This window comes from Alnus glutinosa, chromosome 6 (assembly GCF_958979055.1).
Source record: "Alnus glutinosa chromosome 6, dhAlnGlut1.1, whole genome shotgun sequence".
Lineage (NCBI taxonomy): Eukaryota > Viridiplantae > Streptophyta > Magnoliopsida > Fagales > Betulaceae > Alnus > Alnus glutinosa.
Genome location: NC_084891.1, coordinates 23,400,537 through 23,426,755, shown reverse-complemented (window position 1 = coordinate 23,426,755; position 26,219 = coordinate 23,400,537). Strand labels below are relative to the sequence as shown.

The following is a 26,219-nucleotide window of genomic DNA, read 5'->3' as shown; positions in this document are numbered from 1 at the left end:
TTCTATTTTGGGTAGCATGTGATGGTCACGAACCCTTTTTTTGGCTGTGTCTAGTGGTGATCGGAGGATTATGGTGAACGATGGCTGTAGGGAGTCTTTTGGCGGCGGCATGGGTGGCACACGCGCCACTTCGGGTGACGGATCTCCTGAAAGGCAATTTCTATATTGAGTTTTCCTGTGTTTGTTGGCAGTTTACTTTGTGCTTATTAACCTAGTCATTACTTTTTAAACATAATGTGTGACCGAGTCCTTGTTCAAAAAAAGTTTTATGTCAATACAAATGCATCATTCTGTTTGGCTATGTTTTATTTGTAACATTCTGTCTATTATGGTTGGAGTCTTTTTGGCTCAGGCGTGGTACACACCTTGATGGTGGTATTCTGTACACCTATATGGTGGTGATGTTATATGCATTTCTCTTGGTTAATGAAAGATTTATCTTTCCTTCAAAAAATTAGATAAATTAACACGAATTTTAAACAATATAATCTTGAGTCTATATGTTTGTCTTATTGTATGCATATATATACACTATAAGCCAAACCCACTTATATGCACGAGTAATGCTAAATGTAAGATTCATGTTTTTCAAAATTGATGAGACTTTTAAAATCACCATATCAAAAACTAATAGAGATATTATACAAATTTAATGGTGATTTTAAAAATTACATCAATTTTAAAGAGACATGAGTCTTAGGTTTAGCATTACTTTATATATAAACATACATTTCTATATTAAGATTCACAATTACAATAATTCAAATTATATTTATTATTTTATGAAGATATTTTTTTTAATATTTTTAAATACTTAATACGTTTTTATTATAAATTAAAAATAATATTAAAATAAAAATAAAAATAAAATTATACGAGTAGGACCTGTTTAGTTAATTAGCTTTAAAATTTATTCAAAGTCAATTCGTTAATAAATGAACTAATCTCCAACCGAACTAATCCAAATAAATTCCAGACCTATTTGTCGGCGGCTCTATTCAATTGCAGAGGCAAATATTTAATCTCCAAAATCCTGATTGATCATTTTAATATGGGATAATTATATTTAACCTTCCTGATTTATCCATGGTGTGGCGATTTATTTTTCAATGTACTAAAATTGGTACATGACCTTCCGAACTTGCCAACGTGTGGCAAAATCAACCTTCCGTCCAATCGACCGTTCGTTTGGACGGAAAGTCGGTCACGTACAAGTCACATGACTTGAGGAGGGTCTCTGTCTTAAACGGACTTGCACGTGACCGATTTTTCGTCCAAACGAATGGTCGATTGGACGGAAGCTTGATTTTGTCACATGTTGGCAAGTTCGAGGGATCATGTACCAATTTTGGTACATTGGGGATAAATCGCCACACCGTGAATAAATCATGGAGTTAAGTGTAATTATCCCTTTTAATCTAAACGAAATCTTGAAAATAGATTGGCGGAAGTCGACGTGGCGCCTCCACACCTCAGGTCGCGTAATCCCGTCTCGTCCCCTCCAATTAAATCACTCATTCATCCACTTGCTTCTTTTCCCGAACAGTTACACCTCTCTCTCTCTCTCTCTCTCTCTCTCACACGCGACCCGATGTGATGGCCTCCGCTGCCGTCGTGGACCACCTACACCTCGAAGCCCTCCCTCTGATCGACCTCCGCCTCCTCTCTCAGTCCGAGCTCTACTCGCTCTCCCTCTGCTCCTCCTCTTCTTACTCCTCCAACGATAACGACGACGTTTTAATCCCGAAAATCGACCGCTCCGTCTTCAACGAATCCGCCGGTAGCCGCAAGCAGACCTACTCTAGGCTCCGCCTCGCTCCTCGCAAGCCCCAATCCACGCCTACCCCTGCCTCTACCCGCACCCTCACCCTCACCCTCACCCCCACCCCCACCCCCACCCCTACCCCATTCTTTTCAACTACGCGCCAAATACCCGAACCGCTCTACGAAGAAAACTCCCAGATCATTTCCCTTCTCAAACAACTCTTCGCCGCCCAAGCTCCCACTGCCGAAAATCCCGCCACCACCGATGACGACGATAACCTAGTTACGGTCCCAGTCGATTTTGAAGATGCCCTTCCGGATTGGTCCAGTGCGGGCTTGCAAAATGTGCCGATTGACGTTGTTCATGGTGCTGCTGGAGAGCAGAAGCGGAAGCGGGGGAGGCCACGGAAGAATGAGAATTGGAGGATTGAGCCAAAGACGGAGCGTAAGGCCGAGCCAAATGTTCCAGTCGCTATCTTTGTCAGCGGGGGGGAGAACAAGCGAAAGCGCGGGCGACCGCGAAAGGAGGAGAATCCAATGATCGAGAGCCGTCAGTCAGAGAGAGAGGTGGCTGTGGCGGAAGAGAAGGAGATGGTGAACAAGAAAGGGGATGTGGCGGACGTGGCTGCATTGGCAAATGTGAAAGATCCGTATGGCGAGGAGTTGAAGAGGAGGACAGAAGGGTTGCAGACCGAGGCGGAGTTGTTAGGATTTTTGAGTGCGTTGCCTGGTCAGTCGATGAATAGGAGTAGGAGGAGGAGGATTGTGCTGGCTAGCGATTTTGGCGACGCATTGCCTGAGGGGTGGAAGCTTATGCTTACTGTCAAGAAGAGAGCCAGCCGTGTATGGCTGCATTGTCGCCGATATATAAGGTTTTTATGATGATTTTTCTTACTCTACCAATTTATCTTTGCTTTTTATTTATCTGAAATTGGATTTTGATTTGGTAAAATATTTCTGATGATGAAAAGGAGAAGAAAATTTATAGAAGTAGAACGTTAGAGTAATTTGAATTTAAGTACCTTATGGGAGTTCTTGTGCTGCGTATCATGATTTTTCACACAATTTATGTTATGGGCCTGGATATTTGGTGATGGAATTTGTAATGAAATAACAATAAAAAGTAATAAAAGATAGTTTGGCACTTCAAGGGGCCAATTCCTCCTCTAGCGCACGGCTATAACCTCACGGTTTTCTGATAATAATACTCTTGATACCAATTCTATTAATGATGCTGAATTTAAATACAAATGATTCAAATAACTACCCACAAGAATGCTGGAAATAACTACCCGCTACCCACAACGTACCCACAACATAGGATAATTTCTATGGTTGAGACCCACTAACACTTAACTTCCCCTAAGACAAGTACCCACTAACAATTATTACCCATTAACAATTACCCCCAATTACGTAAATTACAACTACTAGACATATTAATTCTACAACTACTAATTGAATATGTTAACCATGATTTCGCCCATAACAAACTCCACCCCTTCAAAGCACCTTGCCCACAAGGTGTAGTGTGAATGGACCTATTTCTAACTAAATTCAGCTTAGCCCAAGCTATTAGCCATTCAATATGTGTGCCCTTTCAAGTGATTGAGAAGTCGATCCTTGCTCATCATCAACTTCATTGTATTCACTGGTTGGTTGGACAAACTTCTCTTCATCCTTGAGCTTTTTGTCATCTGCAATAGCTAGATCATCTCTTTGACTGCCAAGAACAATGATTGTATTAGATGCAACAACTATTACTGATGATGAATCGGAATTGGAAGAAGACATTCCAACAAGGATCGTCCCTTGCGGCTGAACTTGTGTGGGGTGTTCTTCATGCACTTCATCAATTTCTTGGCTCTCCACTTCTATCATTTCTTTGTGCATGTGACTCAAGGTTTCTTTTAGAATCTCATCTTCTTGCAATCTGGCCAGCCCAAATGCTGCTCCTAGTGAGGTAGGTTTCAGCATGGCAACAATAATTCTTAACACCTCCTTCAGACCACCGATGAACATACGCAGCCAAAACTCCTCAGTCGAACTTCTGAAGATTCCGATGGATAGCACCTCGAATAGTATTTCGAACTGTGATCGGTACTTCTCAGTTGTTGATGTTTGTTTAAGATTGATGAGAGCTCTAACAGGGTCATCAAAGGCACTTTCTTCTCTGAGCGTAATCATTGCTTCTACTAACTTAGAAATTCGTGTACCTTTTGCCATTGTCGCAGGAACGCGGCTCTAATACCACTTGTTATGGGCTTGGATATTTGGTGATGAAATTTGTAATGAAATAACAATAAAAAGTAATAAAAGATAGTTTGGCACTTCAAGGGGCCAATTCTTCCTCTAGCACACGACTATAACCTCACAGGTTTTTTGATAATAATACTCTTGATACCCATTCTATTAATGATACTGAATTTAAATACTAATGATTCAAATAACTACCCACAAGAATGCTGGAAATAACTACTCACTACCCACAACATATGATAACTTCTATGGTTGAGACTCACTAACACTTAACTTCCCCTAAGACAAGTACCCATTAACAATTACCCCCAATTACGTAAATTACAACTACTAAACATATTAATTCTACAACTACTAATTAAATACATTAACCATGATTTGGCCCATAACAATTTATCTATTTTACTTGTTAGAATTAATGTTTTTGTATTTTTGGACTTATTTTACATTCCACTGTTAAAGGCAATTTCTTCCTTGAATTCATTTGCCTTTTCCCCCACCCAACTCAATAAAAATTTAAACTAACTTGTGGGTGATTACTCAAACCATTTTGCCACCCAGCTCTATCTCACAGTCGTGGTGTATTTTTTTTGACTGCCTTAGTCTATGTTCTTCTTTCCCTTCCATTGATTCCAAGCTATTCATTACTAGTGCAATGTTTGGCATTTATGGAACGTGACTATTACCTTTGAAAATTTTCCCTTGTGTAGTTGTAAGCCATAAGTCTCAAGCAGATTATTTTTTTGGAAAATGTGCACAGCTTATTATTATCCAGGTCCTGCCTCTTATTGACATGCTTGTGTGCAGATTTTATGTTCTGTTGATTGGGAAGGTTTGGTTTAGCTTGTTATGTTTGAATAAGGCAGGTTTTTTTTTTTTTTTCTCTGATAAGTAATAAAGGTTTTATTAAAAAAGCGTAAGACATTCCTAAGTATACATGAAGTATACACAGGAACTACCAAAGCAGTTTACAACAAGAAAGAAAACCCAATAACCCTAAAAAACCCAAGCCCTCAAACCCAAAACCATCGGAAGACCCCAACCCTACACCATGTGCGCCTTGCTTTTCCTACACTGGGAGGACGTGTTAGAATTACTGTAGTTGATGGAGCTTACCAGATTCAAAACTTTCCTCCTACCTTTGGTCTTTGGACGCGCTGCCTTAACTCATCGATGGAAGTCCTTTTCAATGGCTTCTGAAATTGCCAATGACAGATCGATATCCTCATCACAATCCAACTCCTAATCCAAGGCCAAATCGAGAGGTAAAACACCCAAAGGGTAAGGAGAGTTGCCATCCTCCCCACCCCAAACCTCGTTGCCCTGTTCCCACGCAACCACTTCCCTAGACGGACCAAAACCTACTGACCACTTTTGAGATTCGGTCAAACCATTCACCTTGAAATCCTCTCTCTTAATGGCAGTAGGAGAACCTGAAGTCGACGCACCTCCCTTAACAACCGAAGTCGACCCAGATACGACCGACACTTTATGAGTGACAACCGGGCTCGGGTTGAGAAACCATGCCGAAGAAAATCCCTCACCGGAGAGGGAGACTTACCCTTATCTTGCACTGGAAGCACAACAGCTACTTTCTCGATTGGATCACTCGGAAGCAAAGATAGAAACCCCAGCCCTTGAGCTGGCCTCAAAGCTTCCATAGAATCAGCAAAAAATTCTCGTCCATATGCTGCAATTCTCTGGCTTCCCTAGCCTTTCAGTAATATTTCTGGAGCGGCTTAGAGTTCGACAACACAGGAGAAGTGGACACAACCTCTTTCCCAACTCAGCCGTCCCTGAAAAAGACTGAGAGGAGGTGATGCAAGACTGAGAAGAAGAGGATACTTGCAGAGGCTGTATGTCGGAGGACTAAATAATTGAGCAAGCAACAGCCAAAGAAGATGCACCCAAAGAAAAAGACCCAACAACATTACTTACCAGCGCCGAAGATAGTACTTTTGGTGACCTCCCCGGGGGGGGGGGAGGGGTGGGGGGTGGGTGGGGGAAGAGAACCCAGAATCAATAGGACTCATCACACTCTGAGAAGACCCCAACTGCTGAATTGCAGAGTCCCTGGAGATGGCTAGGAAAGCCACTGAAGACGTCTCAGGCTGGGAAGGAATGTAACCGGGTTCTGAACCAGCAGAGAAGCCTAAGAGTAGCATCTATTGAAGAAGACCCAAGGACTGCAGAAATATTCTTCACCATGGCCTTAATCCTAGCCCAGCACTCTTGAACCCGGAAATTGAAACCCGGTCCAAAGCAGCCCAAAGCCACTCAAGAAGCTTCTTCCATGAACGATAAAGCCCTAGCTTCTTCTTCTCCCTAGCCTCGTCGCCACCATGGAAGCAGACTGGAATCAAATTCTTCTCCATCAACCCGTGCAGTTGCTCCTCCAAATCATGGCAATTCACCACCATTCTCCCGTCTTCGACCACCCTACATCACGCCTCCGAAAGCAGATCCAACCCACGCAGCTCTAACTCTGAACCCCGCTGCCCAGGATGCTTGACATGAAAAGCGGCTTCCCCCCGAACCACTTCTGCAAAGGATGGAGAAACCCCACTCAGATGACGGGATGAAACACCCCCCTTCTGTATCCCCTCCGATGTAGATGCCTCAGAAACTAGTGACCGAGCCTTTGATCCGAGAAAAGTAAGCATCTTCGGCAACTCACCCACAACCCGAGACCAGCCCCAACCTTCACTGCCTTCAACGAGCCAAATAGCCCCTTTTCGATCACCCTCAACGTAGGCTACCACCTCTTGGTAGCTGCCGGTCTTGTTACCACCCCCTCGGACCATCAAGGCTTTTACATCCTCTCGGAAATATTTGACAAAGTCCTTCACTGAAGCCTTCAAAGCCTCCTCAATAGTGGCCATCAACCATGCTGAACCTTGGAGACCCAAAAAAACAAAACCCCCTTCCTCCTCTCCTCCATGAAGTTCAAACGCTTCTGCCTTCGCCGAAAAGGAGAAACATTTAGCTTCCATAGAGAAACAACGCTCCATCTTTGCCAAGTCTGAAGAGCTACAAGAAGAAACACCATGGAGACATACCCATGAAACAGCCCCTCAACACCACTAGCCAAAAACTAGCACCAAGCGAGCTTGGAAAAGGAGAAATCAGAGAAAACCAGTTTGTCGCACCCAGCAAAAACGAACCAGAACCAAGCTCTAGCGGGACGCGCCTACACGCGCCATTGCTAGCAGGGGGAGGAAAAAGAGAGCGGGGGAGATGAAGAGAGAGAACCTTGGTTGTCTCGTCATATTGAAGAAACTATTAGCATAAGGCAGTTAATTAGCTTAAAATGAGCTAGAACCTGAACTAGCCTTTATTTTATGGATTTGGATGATTGTTGTGGCCTGTTGGATTTTCTGTATTTGACCTGAACCAATTTGACCCAAGCAGATTGTGATGCAGCCATATCAAGGATTGTTCTCAATTTTTGTTTTTTTGATAAGTAATAAGCCAATCTCATTAAAAGCGTGAGACGCCCTTTAGTATACTGGGAGTATACATGAATCATTTGACTTCTTTCTCATGTGAATTGGTCTAATATGTATACAGTTACAGTGGGAGGTACTTTTAGGTTTTTGTACCTTGCCTTAATAGTGATGCATATTCAATGGTTTTACCACCATTATTCACATGTCCTCCTCTGTATTTTTTAAATCTCTTCACAGTGACATTTAATCTCTCGTTGATCCTACAATTTAAAATGCCTTTTCTTGGTTTTTCATCCATAACATCCTTTTTTTTTCTTTTTTCTTTTTTCTTTTTAATCGAGATGTCATTAAAAGTATAAGGCGCTCTCAGGTACACAGAGTTATACGAGAGAAGCCACCTAACTAGTAGAAGCAAAATGAACAAGAAAATCATGATAACTAATTACCAAAGGAGAAGCAAAAGCAGATGTCCAAAGATATAGGGTGTTGAAAAATAAAGACTTAATTTTCTCTAAAGTCTTTCTCACGGTTTTCAAAACTTTTGTAATTCTTTTCCCTCCATAGACACCACAAAAGGCTCGAAAGCATCATCTTCCACACAACAGCACTTCGAGTGTTGTCGGCAGTCCGCCAACAAGCATATAAGTCGACTACTTGTCCAGGCATAACCTGAAACAGCCTAAAACGACTAAAGAAAACATTCCACATGGCACAAGCAACATTACAATGAAGAAGATGGTCCACGGACTGTCATACCCCCGTTTTAAGGTGAAAAGGGGAAACACGAACTAAATGAATTCGTAATATATTTTATTACTACTTATGATAAATAAACAAATACAATGAAGCCCAAGGGAAAAATGGGAGAGGCAATTGGTGCGAAAGAGTTAGAACATCATCCATAACATATAAATTGGGAATCCATAATCCATTACGAGTCTTTCAAAAGAGGTATAAACAAAAGTAAACTACTATAGGAAGGTCATATCCTTGTTACCACAGTTTTCTGAGTCCCCCTATACATAAGACTATAAGGTATACAAAATATCAGAAGATGTACAATTTACATAAACAAAAGCTGCACTATTTAGGCTTTTTCCAAGCGATCCAGTCTATAATGGAGTCCCAGGTACTACTACTGCTACTACTTCTGCTAGTCCACAAAGCAATAAGTCCAAGTGTCCCAGTCAAAGGGCCAGATGAATGGGTCCTTAATTACTAAGAGGCCTACCGGTATCCTTGCCCTCAACAATTATAAACAAAGCCATTTGAAAAGAAAATTATAAGAAGGGGTGAGTTTAACAACTTAGTAAGTAACCACAACACCAGATGTTATAAAACATGCTATACAGATTTTATATTATAATCTCTGTCATGCACAGCAATAATTTATGCAGAATAACAGAATTAACAATTAAAGCAAGAATAGTAAGTACATTATAAAACCATTTCCAAGATAAGGTTACTGGGAGTTCCCAATCTCACTGGATATGTCCTCACTGCTTGGATGTCATAAGATGCTGTTTGATTTATCTTTTTGACAGTTCTTGTTAATCTGCTTTCAAGTAAGATTCCCAGGTGGAGTAAAAAGCTGTTGGATGAAATGGTTTTCTTTTGATTAGTTAATTTTAATTGAGGATCTTTAGAGTAGATTAGGAATGGAGAGGTGGTGCTGTGTGGAATCCAAGACGTTTGTCTTCTCGGTGATAGAAGGTGCTTCGGTGGTAAGAGTGGAGGAAAGGAGGAGGAGATTTTCAGGGCTCGTACTGCTTGGTGCCCAGAGCTGTGGATGGTTGCTCTCGACCCTGGAGAGTGTGCTGAGGTTTACAGGGAAGGATTTTGTAAGGTCTTTCAGGGAGGGGTCCAAGGTCTTCATTGTTAGGAGAGGAGGCAACACAGCTGGAAGTTTTATCGAAGTAGCAGCCTATGCCTTGGGAGGTTTGAAAGGGATTATTTACATTCCTGAAGGACGGAATGGGTGGGGATGGAGCAGTTTCTTGGCTGAGCTGGGTAAGACCAGGGACTTCCTCTCAGACTCAGCAGGGAAAGTTCTGGTACGGACTGGACCTCCGCCTGCGATGGAGCGGGTTCAAGTTAATGGAGCCGGCACTGATGCTGCTACTGGTTCAACCACAGACAAAGCACCATCTTACGCTGAAGTGCTATGCACAGGTCCTCGCCGACCGGAGGAGGAAGGGTTGAAGAAGGTTCAGCCGGAGCAACTCTTGGGTAAAGACCATCATGACCGTTATGCCTTCGACACTGTGCAGGGGGACAGGAGTTTTCCTATATCGGAAGCAAAGTCCCATGCTGTTTTCCGAGGCAAGTCAGACTACTCCTTTGGTGAAAAAAGCGACGGTTTTCAGAAGTTTGGAGGGAAAGACACGCTACCTTCCCTGCTGCTCTGGCAGAGCCAGCTGGAGAAGTTGAAAAATGAGGTGGACCGAGCACTGAGTAGTGTGCGTGAAGGGCTGTTGTTGGTTGGGCCGGGCTTCAAGCCCAATGGTGACAGGCGGAAGAGAAAAAAGAACAGAAAGAAGAAAAAGCAGAGGACTTGTTGGGTTCCGAAATCTAAGCCCAACCCAAGTGTTTCTACAGCTGATCGGGCTACGCCTATAGTAACGCCTACAGTAACAGAACCGCTGGCAGTGTCGGGTTCCGGTGGGAGTGTTCCGGAGGGAGCGTCGACTTCTGGCGGGTTCTGTCTTCCTCCTACGACGATCACGTCTTTGGAGATCACATGCGTCGAGTCTGCTTCCAGGCCAGAGCGGGGGTCTCGTCCTGTTATCATAGATGCGGATACAAGGGAAGAAAAGGAAGAAAAGGGTATAGCCAGGAGTGCGATGCAGTCTGCGGGATGCACAGAGACTGACGGTGGTGGTTCTGCTCCTCTCGATATCCAAACTCCAGCATGCTACTCCAAGCTGTTGGAGTTAGATCCCGGGCAACTCATCAACGTGGTGGACACCGGCATATGCCCACCTCGGCTCTGCGCTGGAGGGCTGACTGTTGTCCCTGCCTTGGAAAGTTTAACCTCCCAGCCGGTTCTTAATATTGGGTCTAAGCTACCCGGTTCTAGGTTGGAGGTTGTACCTAAAATTCTGGAAGTCCCTGCCACAGTTCGGATGGGTTCAGACTCAGTGATGGTTGTCTGGGCTGGTCGGAGTTCGTTGGATCCTTTGATGCCTTCGGGCTTTTATCCCTCGGAGTTAGAAGCTGAAGATGCCTCTATTACTCTCTTCTCCCCTTCCGGTTTGGGGCCCACGAATGGAATGAAGCTTATTGAGCCCCCGGAGGAAGAGCCGGCTCCTTTGTGCTGCTGTCCGGGTGATAATTTCAGGGGTTTATCCGGTAAAATATCTCCAATGGACTTCTTGAAGGCGATTATGGAGTATAGCCAGTCGGTGGGGGTCACGTGTGATGGCTATGAAGGTCAGCTTTCAGCCGTGTTCGAGGCTATCCTTGCTGAAAATGACAAGAAGGAGACGGGTTCTTCTCTGAAAGCGGGCAATAAGTTCAATAGAGAACTTAATAGATTATCTTGTTCTATTAATTATGATGCGAGAAGCAGAAGCAGCTCTCAGAGTAGGTGTAAAGGGAGGGCGATTGGAGGTATTTTATGAAGCCCAAAATTCTCTCGTGGAATGTCAGGGGCTTAAATGAGGGTAGCAAGCGATTGAAAGTTAAAAACCTAATTGGACAATGGAAGGCAGACATTATTTGCTTGCAAGAAACCAAATTGGAGTTCATCTCCAACAGCTTAGTGAGGCGCCTTTGGGGATGTCACTTCGTTGATTGGTGTTACTTACCCTCATGCGGGGCTTCTAGTGGTATTCTTATCATGTGGGATAGAAGGGTTGTTGAGAAATTAGATGTGTATGTGGGGGAGTTTGTTGTCGCTTGTTCTTTTAGGAGCGTTGCCGATGACTTTGCTTGGGCTTTCGCGGGGGTTTACGGTCCTAACCTTGACTCTGTTAGAAGATTGCTCTGGGACGAGCTGGCTGGCCTTGCTTCTTGGTGGGAGATGCCTTGGTGCATTGGGGGTGATTTCAATGTCATTCGTTTTCCTGCTGAAAGGTCTAGGGAAGGTCGCCTTAACGCTACTATGATGGAGTTCTCAGACTTTATTTTCGAGCAGGGCCTCATGGACTTTCCTCTCGCTGGAGGGACTTTCACGTGGTCCAACAATCAGGAGAACCCCTCATGGTCTCGTATTGACAGATTTCTTGTCTCTCCAGATTGGGAGGTCAAGTTTCCAGGGTCTATTCAGAAAAGGCTTCCTAGATTGTGTTCTGATCATTTCCCTATCCTTCTGGATTGTAGTGGCATTCAATGGGGTTCCAGACCGTTCAAGTTTGAGAATATGTGGTTGAAGGCTGAAGGGTTTGTGGATAGGGTTCGGCTTTGGTGGGAATCTTATCGCTTCCAGGGTTCTCCTAGCTTCATCTTCACTCAAAAGCTTAAGGCCTTAAAGGTTGATCTCAAGAGATGGAATGAACAGGAGTTTGGCAATGTGGAGTTTCGCAAAAAATTGCACATGGAAGAGTTATGTACTCTTGATAGGTTGGAGGAACAACAAGGTTTATCTTCTGAAGAAAAGGAGAGGAAATGTGAGGTCATCAGAGATCTGGAGAACTCTACCTTGCAGGAAGAGATTAGTTGGAGACAGAAGTCTAGGGTTCTGTGGCTGAAAGAGGGTGATAAATGCACTAAATTCTTCCACCGGATTGCTAACTCGAACAGGAGGTCTAATTCCATAGAGTCGCTCTCCATCAATGGCTCTGTTTCATCCGACCAGCAGGTTATCAGAGAACATGTGGCTCAATTCTATGAGTCTCTCTTTACAGAACCCTTCCCATGGAGACCTAGAATGGATAATATTGCTTTCGACACCTTGGATGCAGCTGAGGCCTCTTCTTTAGAACTTCCTTTCGAGGAGGTGGAGGTCTTAGAGGTGGTGAAAAGCATGAATCGAGACAAGGCACCTGGTCCAGATGGGTTTTCTCTTGCGTTTTTCCAAGACTGCTGGGATGTGATCAAGACAGATCTTATGAGGGTTTTCTGGGACTTTCACTCTCAAAGCAAGTTTGTTAAAAGTGTTAACGCCACTTTTATTGCCTTAATTCCGAAGAAGTCTGGGGCTGTGGATCTAAAGGACTTTCGTCCTATCAGTCTTGTTTGTGGTGTGTACAAGATCATTGCAAAAGTCCTTGCAAATAGACTCAAAAAGGTGGTGGAGAAGATTATATCATCCCCTCAAAATGCTTTTGTGAAAGGCAGGCAAATTCTTGATTCAGTTCTTATTGCCAATGAGTGCTTGGATAGTCGAATCAAATCCAGCGAACCAGGGTTACTTTGTAAGTTGGATGTTGAGAAGGCCTACGACCACGTTAACTGGGATTTCTTACTGTATATGTTGAAAAGATGTGGCTTTGGGGAGAGATGGTGCTCTTGGATAGCGCACTGCATATCTACGGTGCGATTCTCTGTGCTGGTGAATGGCTCCCCAACCGGTTTTTTCAGTAGCTCTCGTGGACTTAGACAGGGTGATCCTCTGTCACCACTATTGTTCGTCATTGTGATGGAGGCTCTTAGTAAGTTCTTCTTCGCTACTGTTCAAAAGGGCTACCTTTCAGGGTTCTCTGTGGGTTCTGGCAACAGCGAAGCTGTTAACATTTCTCACCTATTGTTCGCAAACGATACTTTAGTCTTTTGTGGGGCTAATTCTGATCATCTTCATTATCTTCGTATGCTTCTTATTTCTTTTGAAGCTGTGTCAGGATTGAAGATTAATCTGGCCAAATCTGTGATGGTTCCTGTGGGTGAGGTGGATAATATGGACGGTCTGGCTAACATATTGGGTTGTGGAGTGTCCTCTCTTCCTATAAAGTATCTTGGTCTTCCGTTGGGAGCTCCTTTCAAGGCTAAGTCTTGTTGGGATGAAGTTGTAGGGAAGATTGAGAGGCGGTTGGCTAGCTGGAAGCGGTTGTATTTGTCGAAGGGGGGTAGGGTTACCCTTTTAAAGAGTACTCTCTCCAACCTTCCTACATATTTTCTCTCTCTATTCCCTATTCCCTCCAGTGTTGCTAGTCGCATTGAGAAGCTGCATCGTGACTTTTTGTGGGGTGGCATAGGCGACGAATTCAAATACCACTTGGTCAGTTGGTCCAAGGTTTGTCATCCTATTTCTGAAGGTGGTTTGGGCATAAGAAACTTGAGAATTTTCAACAAGGCGCTGTTAGGGAAGTGGTTGTGGCGTTATGCTTATGAGAGAGAAGCTCTGTGGAAATCCGTGGTGGATGCGAAGTACGGCTCTACTAGGGCTGGTTGGTGTTCCTTAGATCCCCTTGGGTCTCACGGTGTGGGGAGTTGGAAGAACATTAGGAAGGGGTGGAGCTTGTTTTGTAGATATACCAGACTTATCTTGGGTAATGGGTCGAGAATTCGTTTTTGGGATGATGTTTGGTGTGGAGAGATGTCCCTCAAGGAAGCCTTTCCAGTTCTATATGATATAGCTTGTGTCAAGGATTCTTTGGTAGAAGACCATTTGGTAGTGGTAAGTGGCTCCTATCAGTGGGATGTCAGATTTTTCCGTGATGTTCACGATTGGGAGGTGGACGTTATGGCTTCCTTTTTCTCCTTACTGTATGCATCCAAGGTGACTCAAGATGGGGGGGACAGGCTTTGGTGGACCCTCTCTCGCAAAGGGTTTTTTGATGTTAGATCATTCTATAAGGCTCTTGCCTGCAAAGAAGCTTCTTTTTTCCCCTGGAAAAGTATTTGGCGGACCAAGGCCCCATTGAAAGTGGCCTTCTTCGCTTGGACGGCAGCGTTAGGGAAAATCCTCACCTTGGACAATCTCAGAAAGAAGCGTGTCATTGTGATTGATAGATGCTGCATGTGTAAAACGACCGGGGAGATTGTGGATCATCTTCTTCTTCATTGCGAGGTTGCACGCGCTCTTTGGTATGTCATCCTTAGTCGGTTCGGTCTGTATTGGGTGATGCCTTCTCGGGTGATAGACTTATTTGCATGTTGGTGGTCGGGGGGACGGTCCCGTAGTGCGGTCGTGTGGAAGATGGCTCCTTGTTGTCTTATGTGGTGCTTGTGGACGGAACGCAACGATAAACAGTTTGAGGACAGAGAAAGAACCATAGAGGAGCTCACTTCCTTTTTTCTTCATTCTTTGTACTCCTGGACGGCTGCGTATTTAGTACCTCTAGAGATTAGTTATAACGATTTCCTTGTATTGCTTTCTTCTTCTTCTTCTTCTTCTTAATTGTCTCTCTTGTATACCCCCTGTATACTTGATTTCGCTTTTCGTTTTTCTAATAAAATTTTCTTCTTACTTATCAAAAAAAAAAGTAAGTACATTATAAAATGAATTAAGTAATTCCTTTTATTTCTTTCTTTTTGTAAAATAATTGTTTCACCCTTTGACCCAACTCCACAATTTTACCATGAGCGGTGCACGTTGGCTTGTCCCAATGGACCTATAAGCTCATCTGGTTGTCACAGGGGAGAGCTATCGGGTTGGGAACTTCCCTAGGTGAAGGCCACTCGGCCGATAGCTCACACATTTTTCGTAATCGTCTTTTGGTGTGCTTGCCACGCTACCCCGATCCCGTACCGTTCGTGACTATAGTAGTGCCTCAGGGTTAAAACATTTAATAAACATGGGTGCACATGTACATTTCATTTAATTTTGTAAGCTCTTCTATGATTGGATAATATACTATAAAATTTTTAGAGCTCTTTTCATTCATAATTGTAGTCATGCATAAATCATAAAAATAAGGTAATTATAACACGTGAAATTCTTAAATAATGACATATGAATGATTAAAACTTGGCATTAAAAACAATTTCAAATCATGTAAGTGAATGATTTATAAAATCTCCAACACTTTTCAAAAGATTTATAATAAAATTTGTTGGGGTTTTTGGTCTTGTGTCTACTTACCTGAATTTGACAATGGCGTTGGTTTGACCTTCTACCTAAATAAATTGCAAAAATAAGCTTAGAGATTCCAAGAATATCTTAAAGAAAATCAAGTTTCATGCTATCAATATCCCATCAAAGTTTCAGTAACTACACCATGCACATTCCACATAAACCATACATTGCAAGCTTTTTATAAGATAATCTATACACAACCCCAGATTCAGAGGAAAGAGAAAACTATTTTTTTTTTTTTTTTTTTAAGATTCTTATTTCTGATGAACAACTTTTTAAAAGCTTAATGACTAAAAGTAAGTAATCAAACCACCCATTCGGTATTTCAGCCAAAACAACCCCATAAAACTTCAATCCCAGAAACTCTCATTCCCATTCAGTTTTCTACAGAATATACTCCACAATCATACCCAAATCTCCACAGTACCTATTCGGCCATCAACAAGAAAAAAAATCAAAAACACCCCACCCAGTTTCAGTTTCAACAATCCCAGAATTTTCACAACAGATTTCACACCCATTCAGCCATTAATCAGAGAAAGAGAAAACCCAAAACAACCCAAATCACTCAATCTTTTTGACAATACCCATTCGGTTCTTCACCGAAAAACTTCACAAACAACCCAAAATTTTTACCCAATCAATCCTTCAATCACCAAAACAGCGGAAACAAATCAAGTTTTCAAAAACCCATTATGTTGCCATCGAAATCTACACAAAACAAAACCCACAAGATTCTTCAATACCCATACGGTTTCTCCAAAAAATATTCTTTAGAAAACAAACCCAACAATGGAATTTAAGGCCTAAGAACTTAACTTACCCAAAAACGAATTCCTACTTGTTTGGGTACCGAGAAAAAGCCAGAACTCCAAGCTTTTTGGCTTCACCGGCGTCGGGCCTTGACCCGCTGTCGTTCGCCCCAAATGGTGGCTAGCCCACCGCATGTCTCCCTCAAGTTCTCTTTGATTCTCTCCATCTCTCTCGGTCTCTCAATGGAAAAGAAAAGAAAAGAACGAGAAGAAGGAAGGGCAGGGGAGAAAGAAGAAAAGAAAAAGAAGAGAGAATGAAGAAAAGGAGGGGGAAAAACGTGCATCTATAACCACAATAAAAAAAATAAAATAAAAAAACTCACAAACAAAGTGAAATTAAAGTAATGAAGAGGAAAAGCTTCCGGAAGGTACTTGTGCCTTTTTTTTTTTTTTTTTTTTTTTTTTTTTTTTTTTCGGGATTTTATACGATTGTTCGTTGGCTTTTGAAACGTGCAGAGAAGAGAGGGTTTCGATTGAGCATATGAAGGAAGGAGAAGGCCTCTGCGTGGCTGTGTATCTCTAGGAACAATGGGCATGTTTGCAACGTGTAATAGGGTAAACTGAGAAGTGAAGATTGGGGGTGAGTTGCTCCCCTCCGAATGGTTGCTTAAATGGTTTCTTCCAATCCCGGAATTGGCTAATTGATTTTGATCATAATGGGGAGATTGTGGTGTGGGAGGAGGAAGAAGATGATTATTGGGATGGTTTGCCCTTAGATTAGGCGATGGATGGGGATTTTGGGGATGAGGCCATGGCTATTCGGGATGCCATGGAAGAGGAGTTCCAGTTGATTGTGCGCCAGAAGTCTAAAGGAAAAAGGGAGTTTCTGAATTTGCATAGCTCCATCAATTACAGTGACGTGAAAAATCACTCTAGGCGTAGGAAATGCAAGGCACACATGTTGTAGGCTTGTTGTGCCTTGGCGGGTAGTCTTGTTCTTAGTTGGGTCCTTATGTAGTTTTTTTTGGTTTTTTCGTTCTGGGGCCTTGGTGTTGTGGATTTTTGCGGGTTAGCTTTGGTTGTTCCTGTGTATACTTCCTGTGTACTTAGGAGCACCTTACGCTTTCTTTTATAAAGTCTTCTTACTTATCAAAAAAAAAAAAAAAAAGGATGGGGGTGAGTTGCAACGTGTCGGTGAGGAATTGCAAAGTGGCGGTAGCAGAAATTCTCTTGAGCCACATTTAAGGCTTTGAAATTCATGTGTTATTTGTTTTAGGACTAATACTCAGGAGAGAGTTTTAAAATTTTTTTTTTGAAAAGTAGCTCACTAGCTCCCTTCCAGAAAGTTCATATATTATATATATATATATATATATATATATATATATATATATATATATATATATATATATATATATATATATATATATATATATATATATTTTACCTAATATTGTATAAAGAATATTCTACAGAAATTATACAAATTTTTTTATAAAGTACTTAATATTATGCAATGCATAATTTTTAGTCTCTTTTAATCTCTTTTAATAATACTTAATATTATAACAATTTTCCTTGGGTTCTCATATAAAAGAAAATGCTAAATTTTTCTGGGTGTTATATGGACTCCTCATCTCTTTTACGCATGCAACACCTAGGGACCACAATGACACGCCACTTTCGAAGTTTGTCCATGTTGAGGATCTTTCCTAGGGCTGCCGACCAAGCAAAAAAGGCCACCCTCAACGGAACCTTGGTCCGCCAAACACTTTTCCAAGGAAAATGGAAACCATCATTACAACTTGTGACACTGTAAAAAAATTTAACAGCAAACAACCTTCTTTTGGAAGGGACCCACCAGTCCACCACAACTTGTCCTTACCTTCCCGTCTCACTATCCCTAAATACAATACCTTGAAGAATGAGGCAATGACATTCACCTGCCAATCATGAGCCGATTTAGCAAAGCTCACCTTCCACTTAATGAAACCTTTAGAAAGTTTGGTGTGATCTGCAATAGAAGCATCCGTTGCACACGCAATACCAATTTAACTTGGAAAGGCTTCCTTAAGGGCCATATCCTCACTCCATAGATTATGCCAGGATCTAGCCTTGGAGCCATCTCCCACTTCAAATCTGGTATGTCTTGAAAACTTCTCTTAACCCCTCATAATATTCTTCCATAACCCCACCCCATACGCCACAACAGGCTCACTAGAGCACCACCCTCCCCATGAACTATCATTTTTGGCGTCCACCACCACTCTCCACCAAGCCTCTCTGTCAAGCCTTTAGCACCAATTTCAAAGCTATATACCTAAGAGAGCATGCTTGAATCTCAACAAGTTCCTAATTTCCAACCCTTCCTCAAAGATTGGCGTACAAACCATGGACTAACTCACCAGGTGATATTTGAATTCTTCACATAGTCCACCCCATAAGAAATTACGTTGAAGCTTCTCAATATGGCTTGCAACACCCGTAGGGAGAGGAAAGAGGGACATAAGTGCTTAGGTAAATTGGAAAGAGTGCTTTTAATAAGGGTAACTCTACCACCCTTAGACAAATACAACCTTTTACAAGTAGCCAATCGACATTCTATCTTCTCAATAATACCATCGCATATATGCTTGGCCTTATGAGAGGCCCCGTTTAAGGAAGACCAAGATACTTCAAGGGCAGAGACGCAACCCCACAACCCAGAATTCCAGCCAACTCAGCCACATTATCAGGAAGACATTACCACAACTATGAGTTTTATACATGCATAATTTACAAAGCAAGTTAAGACATGAAGAAACAAAACAAGTTGAACCTTATCTAGTGCAAAAGTATGAGTTTTTTCTAAAACTTGATTCTGTTTGGTAAAGTTTTCAAAAAGTGTTTTGGGTTTAGATTTTGAAAAGAGCTTTTGAAATAGTAAAAACTGAGTGTTTTCGGTGGGGGCCATATTTGAAAAATGCTGCCTGTGGGGTCCATAAAAGAATTTTTTTTTTGTTTGTTGGTAAACTAAGAAGTGTTTGTTAAAAGCAAGAAACTATTTTTTTTTTTATTATTTTTTTTTTAAAAAAAAGAAGCCAAAACAAATTTTGAGCCTGCTAGAGGCTGCCACGTAGATCTAGCAGCGGCCATTGTGGGGCGCTAGACCATGGTCGCCACACAGATTTGGGAACAGCCACCACTGTGGAGCTGCCACGTAGATTTGGAGGCAGTCGTGGAACCTCCAGATATAGCCGACGGCCTTCAGCAGTGGCTGCCAGACATATCCGGCGGCCTTCACCCATGGAGGCCAGCCTCCACTTATTTATTTATTTTTTATTTTAAGTAAAAGACTAGACTCTACATCTGAAAAAATGGGCATGTATTTTTAAAACATTCCTATATGAAGGGTGGAAGTTTTTTGAAAAGTGTTTTTTGTTTTTGTTTTTTTCTTTTTTGAAAAGTGTGTTAATTGGGGGTACATCTGAAAATGCATTTGGTAACACTATTGTTTGAAAAGGGAAAAACTTTCCAAGAAGTTTGCCAAACCGGCACATAGATTCTGAATTTTGTGTTATTTCACAGAAAGGTACATAAGACTTTAAAAGTATCTAGTAACCTTATTTTTATATGAGAAGTACTCTAAATTTGAAAATTTGCTTGGTTTATATAAGTTTTAAAGAATTTTAACTAATTAATAATTCTAAAATGAAATAATTTTTTATCCACTGTGATCATTAATTTATAGGAGGATCAATTGTATGTACTTAGTTTGACTCAACAATTAATAAATATAAAACTACTTTATGAATCAATATGAGGTGTTCGTGACTTGGTCAATCACCACTCAATCTACTTGTATACAGTGTTAATTAGTCTTTGCCCCACCCCATGGAAAATTTTCCAGATCCACCACTGCACGTATAACACAAGTAAGTTGATTCTACTTGCTGAACTTAGGGCACATAAACTTATGAAGTGAATGGATTTTTGGAAAGCTGTAGCACCAATCTCACCTTGAAATGTGTGTGTGTGTGTGTGTGTGTTTTGTTTTATTTGATGTGTTGTTTCATTATACTGTGGCAGATATGGTAATAATAGTGACTGAACCTTGCATGTTTTAATTTAGATATCAAGAAATCTGTTGAGATAGCTATGTATCTTCTCTTCTGTTTTTTCTAGTTTATAATGGCTAGAAGAGTGCATGCTGAATAGAAATGCAAAGCTAGTTTCATCGAATTATGGTGCTTATTCTTGCTTTCTTAGTTTTAATGGTTGTGTTATTCTTACACAATTTTCCTTACTTCGGAACCATCCAGCCCTAATGGACGCCAGTTTGTGTCGTGCAAGGAAGTTTCTTCATACTTGCTTACCTTTTTTGGAATCCAAGATGCAAGCCAACCAAGATCTGGTCATATTGATGAAAATTTTCAGTTGGCCAGGAAAATGGATCTCGGAGATGTAAGTCAGTGTCTGGGATCTTCGTCTTACCCATATTATTTCGTTTATATTTGTATTTACAAGGTTTGCTACAGGATGCAGCTCTTAAACTTGAAGATGGAAAGAATGCTGATGATCTTGTTAGCTGTTCACCACCACCCATGACTTCTATATTAACTGATTCTGCAAAGCAGGACACCTTGAAGACAGGGGATCCGGGGGTTCAAACTGGGGAAATTTTAAAATGCCACAAATGCACCATAACATTTGATGAGAAGAATGATTTAGCACACCATCTGATATCAGCTCCCAATAATGCTGCAAATGGTGTAATAATTAAAGATGGAAAATATGAATGCAAGCTCTGCCATAAAATATTTGATGAGAGGCAACAATACAATGGCCATTTTGGGGTCCATGTGCAGAACTATGTGAAGACCGTTGACACCTCAAGGGCAAAAACTTCCATTGAAGCCATTGACGATCTGAGTTCTGGTTTTTCTCATGATTTAATAAAAGCAGATGCTGTCATCAAAACTTGTGGTGATATGGATAGTCATGCACTTATTCTTTCATCTCATGACAAGGAAACCATAAAGGCTGACAAATATGACCAAGCTTTAGCTGGGGAACATAGTGATAAGCAGGATAAAATTTGTAACATGAATAATGATAACTTGGGGAAGGTAGATGTGGATACTGTTGTTGTTGATAGATGGAATGCTCGCTCAGTAAATGAAACTGCTTCTGTTAATGAGAATAGAAGTATTTGTGAATCTTCTTATGAAAGAAACCTCCATAAGTGCATTCATAGTGGAATTAATTGTAATGTCGCAGAAAGTAGTTCTGAAAGCAGGTCGCTTGCTCCACCTGGAAACGAGAGAACTTTTGCTGTTGAAAACAATGTGATCAAGGTATCCTTCCCGTCAGTAGAGGATCCAAAGCCACAGATAGGTTCTGAAAGTGGTGAAGATATTGACGGTCATACATTTGAGAATAATGAGTCAGTATCTGCTTTTGGAAATCATGACAGTGGGCTCAAGGATCTTTGTCCTAATGTCAAGCAGCAATGTAGGTCTGAAGGCTGTTCACTTTTTCCATTTAAGAATGAACACAGATCAACTTTAGTAAATAATTGGAGTGGAATTTTGAGTTCCTCCATGTTGGAGTCTGTGCAGGAAAGAGGTTTTGGAAGTGGTTTATGTAATTCATCTGCTGATGAGAAAACAAGTGTTGTTAGAGGTAATCTGAATTCTGTTTTTACTAGCGCATTGGATGAGCCTAGATTTGACGAAGTAAATATCTCTGGGAACAATGCAATTACAGTTGGTTTTGGGAGTAATCATGCTTCACAAAATGATAAAGCTGTGACTAGCAGTGAGCAAGAAGGGAGTTCTGGAAGCTGTTTACTCATTTCATCTTGCAATGAACAATGTGTTGTTGAAAATAGTGCAAATAAGAATCCAACTTCGACACTGGATGGACCTTTTCGAGGAAAAACATTTGAAAGCCATATGTTTGCTTCATCTGTTAATGAGCAAAAATCTGGTTTTTACAATAATAGGAATAAAGCTTCTAGTGGTGCAGTGGAGGGGCTTAAGCTTGATGAAGTCAGTAGCCATAAGAATCACGAGTTAAATATTGCTTTTGACAGGAATGAAACTGGAGTAGATGCGGATATTACTGCTTGCAGTCAGCAGGAAAGATGTCTCAAAGGCTCTTTACTTGTTTCATCTGCAGATGAGCATAGATATGTTTTAAAAGATTATGACATCTGCAATAGTACAATGGGCGAGCTTAAACAGGTAAGAGGAGCGTCTGAAAGGGGTTTACTTGGACAGTCTGGTTACGAACAAAACCATGATAATATAAATAATGTGAATAGGGTTTCCTGTAGCTCAATAGAGGAGGCTAGACATAAGAAAGTTAAGAGCATTTGGGACACTGAAGTTTTTCTTGCTCTTGGCACCCAGGAAGGAATGGATGCAGATGTGCCATGCACTATGCAGGGACAAAGTTCTGAAGGTTGTTCCCTTGTTCTTTCTGGGAATGAACAAACATTTTCCGCTGATAATAAGGTAACTGATGTTTATAGAAGCACAGTGGGGGAGCTTAAACATGAAAGAGGTTCTAAAAACAGCTTTCCTTGTCCATCTGCTTTTGACCAAATTGAAAATAAGTTGAATAGGGTCTATATGAACAGAGTGTGGGAGTGGCACAGGACAGAAGACATGGAGAAGCCTAGGGAGGATGAGTTAATGATTGATTTTGGGGATCTTGCCCAATCAAATGAGGATTCCATGGCAGAGCCTATGTGGAGAACTACTGAACAAAATATCCAACAGAGTGGTTTAGCCAATACTTCATCTCCACTGGTGCAATCATCTGGATGTTTTCCGCTCTTTGATGTAATGTCAAGCAAGGTATGAAGCATAGCTATTTTTGAAGCAACTGGTTGTCGATGGGGATAAATATGGAAATGTTAGATACTTGATGAGATTAAACCACTAAATATTTTTTCTTCAGTAAGTTTCTTTTTACCTATTTTTTTTTTCTTTTTGTGTGTGTGTGTGTCCTGGATTCCCTTATGAACATGCCATAGGATTACTCATAGGCTTTCAGTTTATATCCGAAATTCAATTTCTAGTTTGGTTGTTTTTTTTTTAATTATTTGAAATTAGTTTGAAATATGGCCTTGGTCTTCAAAGTTTCTGATAGATTTCAATTGCATCCCCTATAATTCTAATTGTGTCAATTAAATCCTTAAATTTTTAAAATGATTCAATTGCATCTATACCAAGACAAATTTTAGTGTGGCAACCAATATGGTGACATTTTTTTTTAAAAAAAAAATTTTATGTCGCCAGGTGAGCAGTTTCTGTTAGTTGATCTAACATCCTGTTTTATAGATAAATTGAAGGATCTTAAAAAATTAAAGGACATAATTGACACAATTAGAATTATAGGATACAATTTAAATCTGTCAGAAACTTTGAGCACCAAAAGCATCTATTAACCTTTGATTTTATGGTGATCTATCCCTCCTACAGCAAGGATATTATGGTTTCCCTGTTAACTTTTGGTTGCATATCTTAAGACATGCACACCCACACAAACACTCGCAAGCACAAATTAGATTGCTTGCCTAGAGAGAATTTTGCATCCCTGACTGTGCTACATGGATCCAATCCTTATCATCCCCTTTCTCGGTGGTAAAGATTTGATCTTCACTTGTTAACATTTGCTTTAAAGGCTGAAAAGGTTCTTTTGTGTTGTATTGGTATTGGTTGAAAGCAATAATCACACTCTACCTTTGTATGTTAATGAACAGGGTGGAGACAAATTTTTCTGTGCTAATGAGAGATTTGACAGAAAATCAGGTTTGGAAGGGCTAAGATCAAGTCGGACAGGAAATCTGGAACACAATTTCCTGACATTGCATGGAAGCTCTCATACTGAGGAATCAAAGGTTTTGTCATATGATGTAGAGATGGGGGGTTTAGATTCCCCTTATTGGCTTACAAAGGAAGCTTTGCCTTTGTTGCCAAAGTTAGCGAGCAGACAACAAGTCAGGACTGTGTGTGTCTGGTGCAGAAATGAATTTTACCTAGAATCTGTCAACTCTGAAATGCAATCAGGTTCAGTGGGTTTTATGTGCACAACCTGCAATGCTAAGTACTCCAGGCAAGCCAATCTACAGTAGTTGTCAACGAGACCTCTTTACTTCCGTAAGGATGTGCTTCTCATATACCCAACTTCCTGTGAAGAATAAGATTTTAGCTACGAGGTAATTGCTACGCGTAATTGCATGGATGCATCTGTTCTATGTTCAGGATAGGTTGATCCTTTAAAAGGTTTTTGATACTCCCCCCTCCCAATAAGAAGAAAGATACAATTAATATTGATGTTAATGATTTTATATTTTCCAGGCAATGGCAGACACTGGTTGGAAGATAACAATGGTATATTGATAGACTTGTCAGTTTACACATGGTGGTCCTATGCAAGAGCTTGATTTTGCTATTCCGGTATGGTGCTCTCTTTTGTTTCTTGCTGGAGATCACTCAACGCATAATTCATTTTTCTGCTTTCCCCATTGGGTCCAAATGATTGTTTATCAGAATACTGACGACAGATTTATGGGGCTCCTTTTAATTTGAGGACCCATCTTTTACCCCTCACAAGAAAGAAATAGGATTGCCAACTGTATGGTGAATGATTTTTTTGGCTGACCTGGGGAAAAGTACTTGCATAACCTTTTTGCTCTTAAAGTGAGCTCTCCAAACTAGCTACTTACAGGACTTCTTTTTTTTCTTTTTTTATCCTGAGCATTTGCCATGGTTCCTTCGCTTGCAGACATTGCGACTTTCCAACTCACTACTACCTCTGTAATCTTCAAGATCATATATGATCTTCATAGTGTCGGAGAGAGGAACAGATCTGGGGAAATTTGACTTGGATGACTTCTGGTTTTCCAAGAAAATAAGATACTTTTCTTCTAGAGATGCCACAGGCTCAATTTTTAGTTTTGTTCGCAAATAGTGAAGGGAGAAGTGTGTTGAACTCTCTGCAGGAGATCTTAAAATGGTTTCCAAGAAAATTTGAATTTTTTTTTTCTGACCTTAGGCACAGTTCAGTTTGGGGTATGGAAAATTTTGAAATTGCAATGGCTACGAGGCATTAATCAAGTTTTGAAAAGTCATTTAGGTATACGACATGAGGGAAATCCGAGAGAATGATTTGAAAACCCGACCAATATTTTCACAGGAGCTCTTTGGAGGCGAGGTTTTGTCAGGAAACTTAATTTCATGTTGCCAGAAATTGAATGCCAGTTTACTTGTGGTTGACAGTAGAGCATATCTAGGGCTTGAGGGTACAGCTTGAGTTTTGATTGTATCCTTTACCATAAGCATTTTTTTTTTCCTTGTTTAAACAAAAAGCTTATATATAATAGCAATGAATTGTTTGTTAGCCATAGAAATAAAAAGATGGTTTTGTTCATTTCTTTTTATATAATATGAGTTAATTAATCATTTTAATATATTTGTGATGAAGAGGAAGTACTTAACAAATAAGGTCTGTTGGATTTCAAAGCACAAGTTGACACTATATATAATATGAGTTATTGGTTGGTGTCAAATCATTGATTGGGTTAATTTTTGCGATCTCAAATGGATTCCTTTGCCTATATTTTGTAGCGATTTTTTTTTTTACAAAATTTGTGAAAATACCCTAAAAAAATTACCAATAAATAAAGAACAAATGCAAAAAACGAAAAACGAAAAGTTAAAAGAGGTCGAAGCCCCCATATGGATGCATGGGGGTGGGACAATCCACACATCCATTTGAGATCTGCCTAAAACTTAAGGAAATATTTTGGGAATTTTCCTAGATTTTATTTATCTAAGCTTCATAAAAGTGGAAAATTATTGTACAACGTTTACTATTCTAATTATCGCCGTTGTTAATTTATAATGATTGAAGGACTAGGTATACGCTTGTTCAACCTGGGTTGAGAAAACATGCATGCGAGCCTAGCTAGGTTCAAGTCAGAGTGATAAAGCTCTGTTGGGGGCCATTTTGGATTCAAGCCAGAATCCCTAATGAGATGAGAGA

The 26,219-nt window shown here is 40.8% G+C and overlaps 1 protein-coding gene across 3 annotated transcripts; it reads left to right on the top strand.

Annotated features, from left to right (window-relative positions):
• The first annotated feature begins 1,527 nt into the window (after positions 1 to 1,527).
• Positions 1,528 to 25,108, top strand: LOC133870910 (uncharacterized). 3 transcript variants are annotated; one of them, XM_062308186.1, is made up of 6 exons: positions 1,528 to 2,636; positions 20,483 to 20,624; positions 20,699 to 23,026; positions 23,935 to 24,390; positions 24,533 to 24,874; positions 24,960 to 25,108. In XM_062308186.1, exons 1-4 carry the CDS (start codon positions 1,597 to 1,599, stop codon positions 24,304 to 24,306), a joined length of 3,882 nt encoding a protein of 1,293 aa, XP_062164170.1. In that variant the 5' UTR covers positions 1,528 to 1,596; the 3' UTR covers positions 24,307 to 24,390; positions 24,533 to 24,874; positions 24,960 to 25,108. The 3 variants fall into 3 exon arrangements, with proteins under 3 accessions (XP_062164170.1, XP_062164169.1, XP_062164171.1); XM_062308185.1 differs by having other exon boundaries at positions 24,533 to 25,108; XM_062308187.1 differs by lacking the exons at positions 24,533 to 24,874; positions 24,960 to 25,108 and having other exon boundaries at positions 20,699 to 23,128; positions 23,935 to 24,072.
• The last annotated feature ends 1,111 nt before the right edge of the window (positions 25,109 to 26,219 follow it).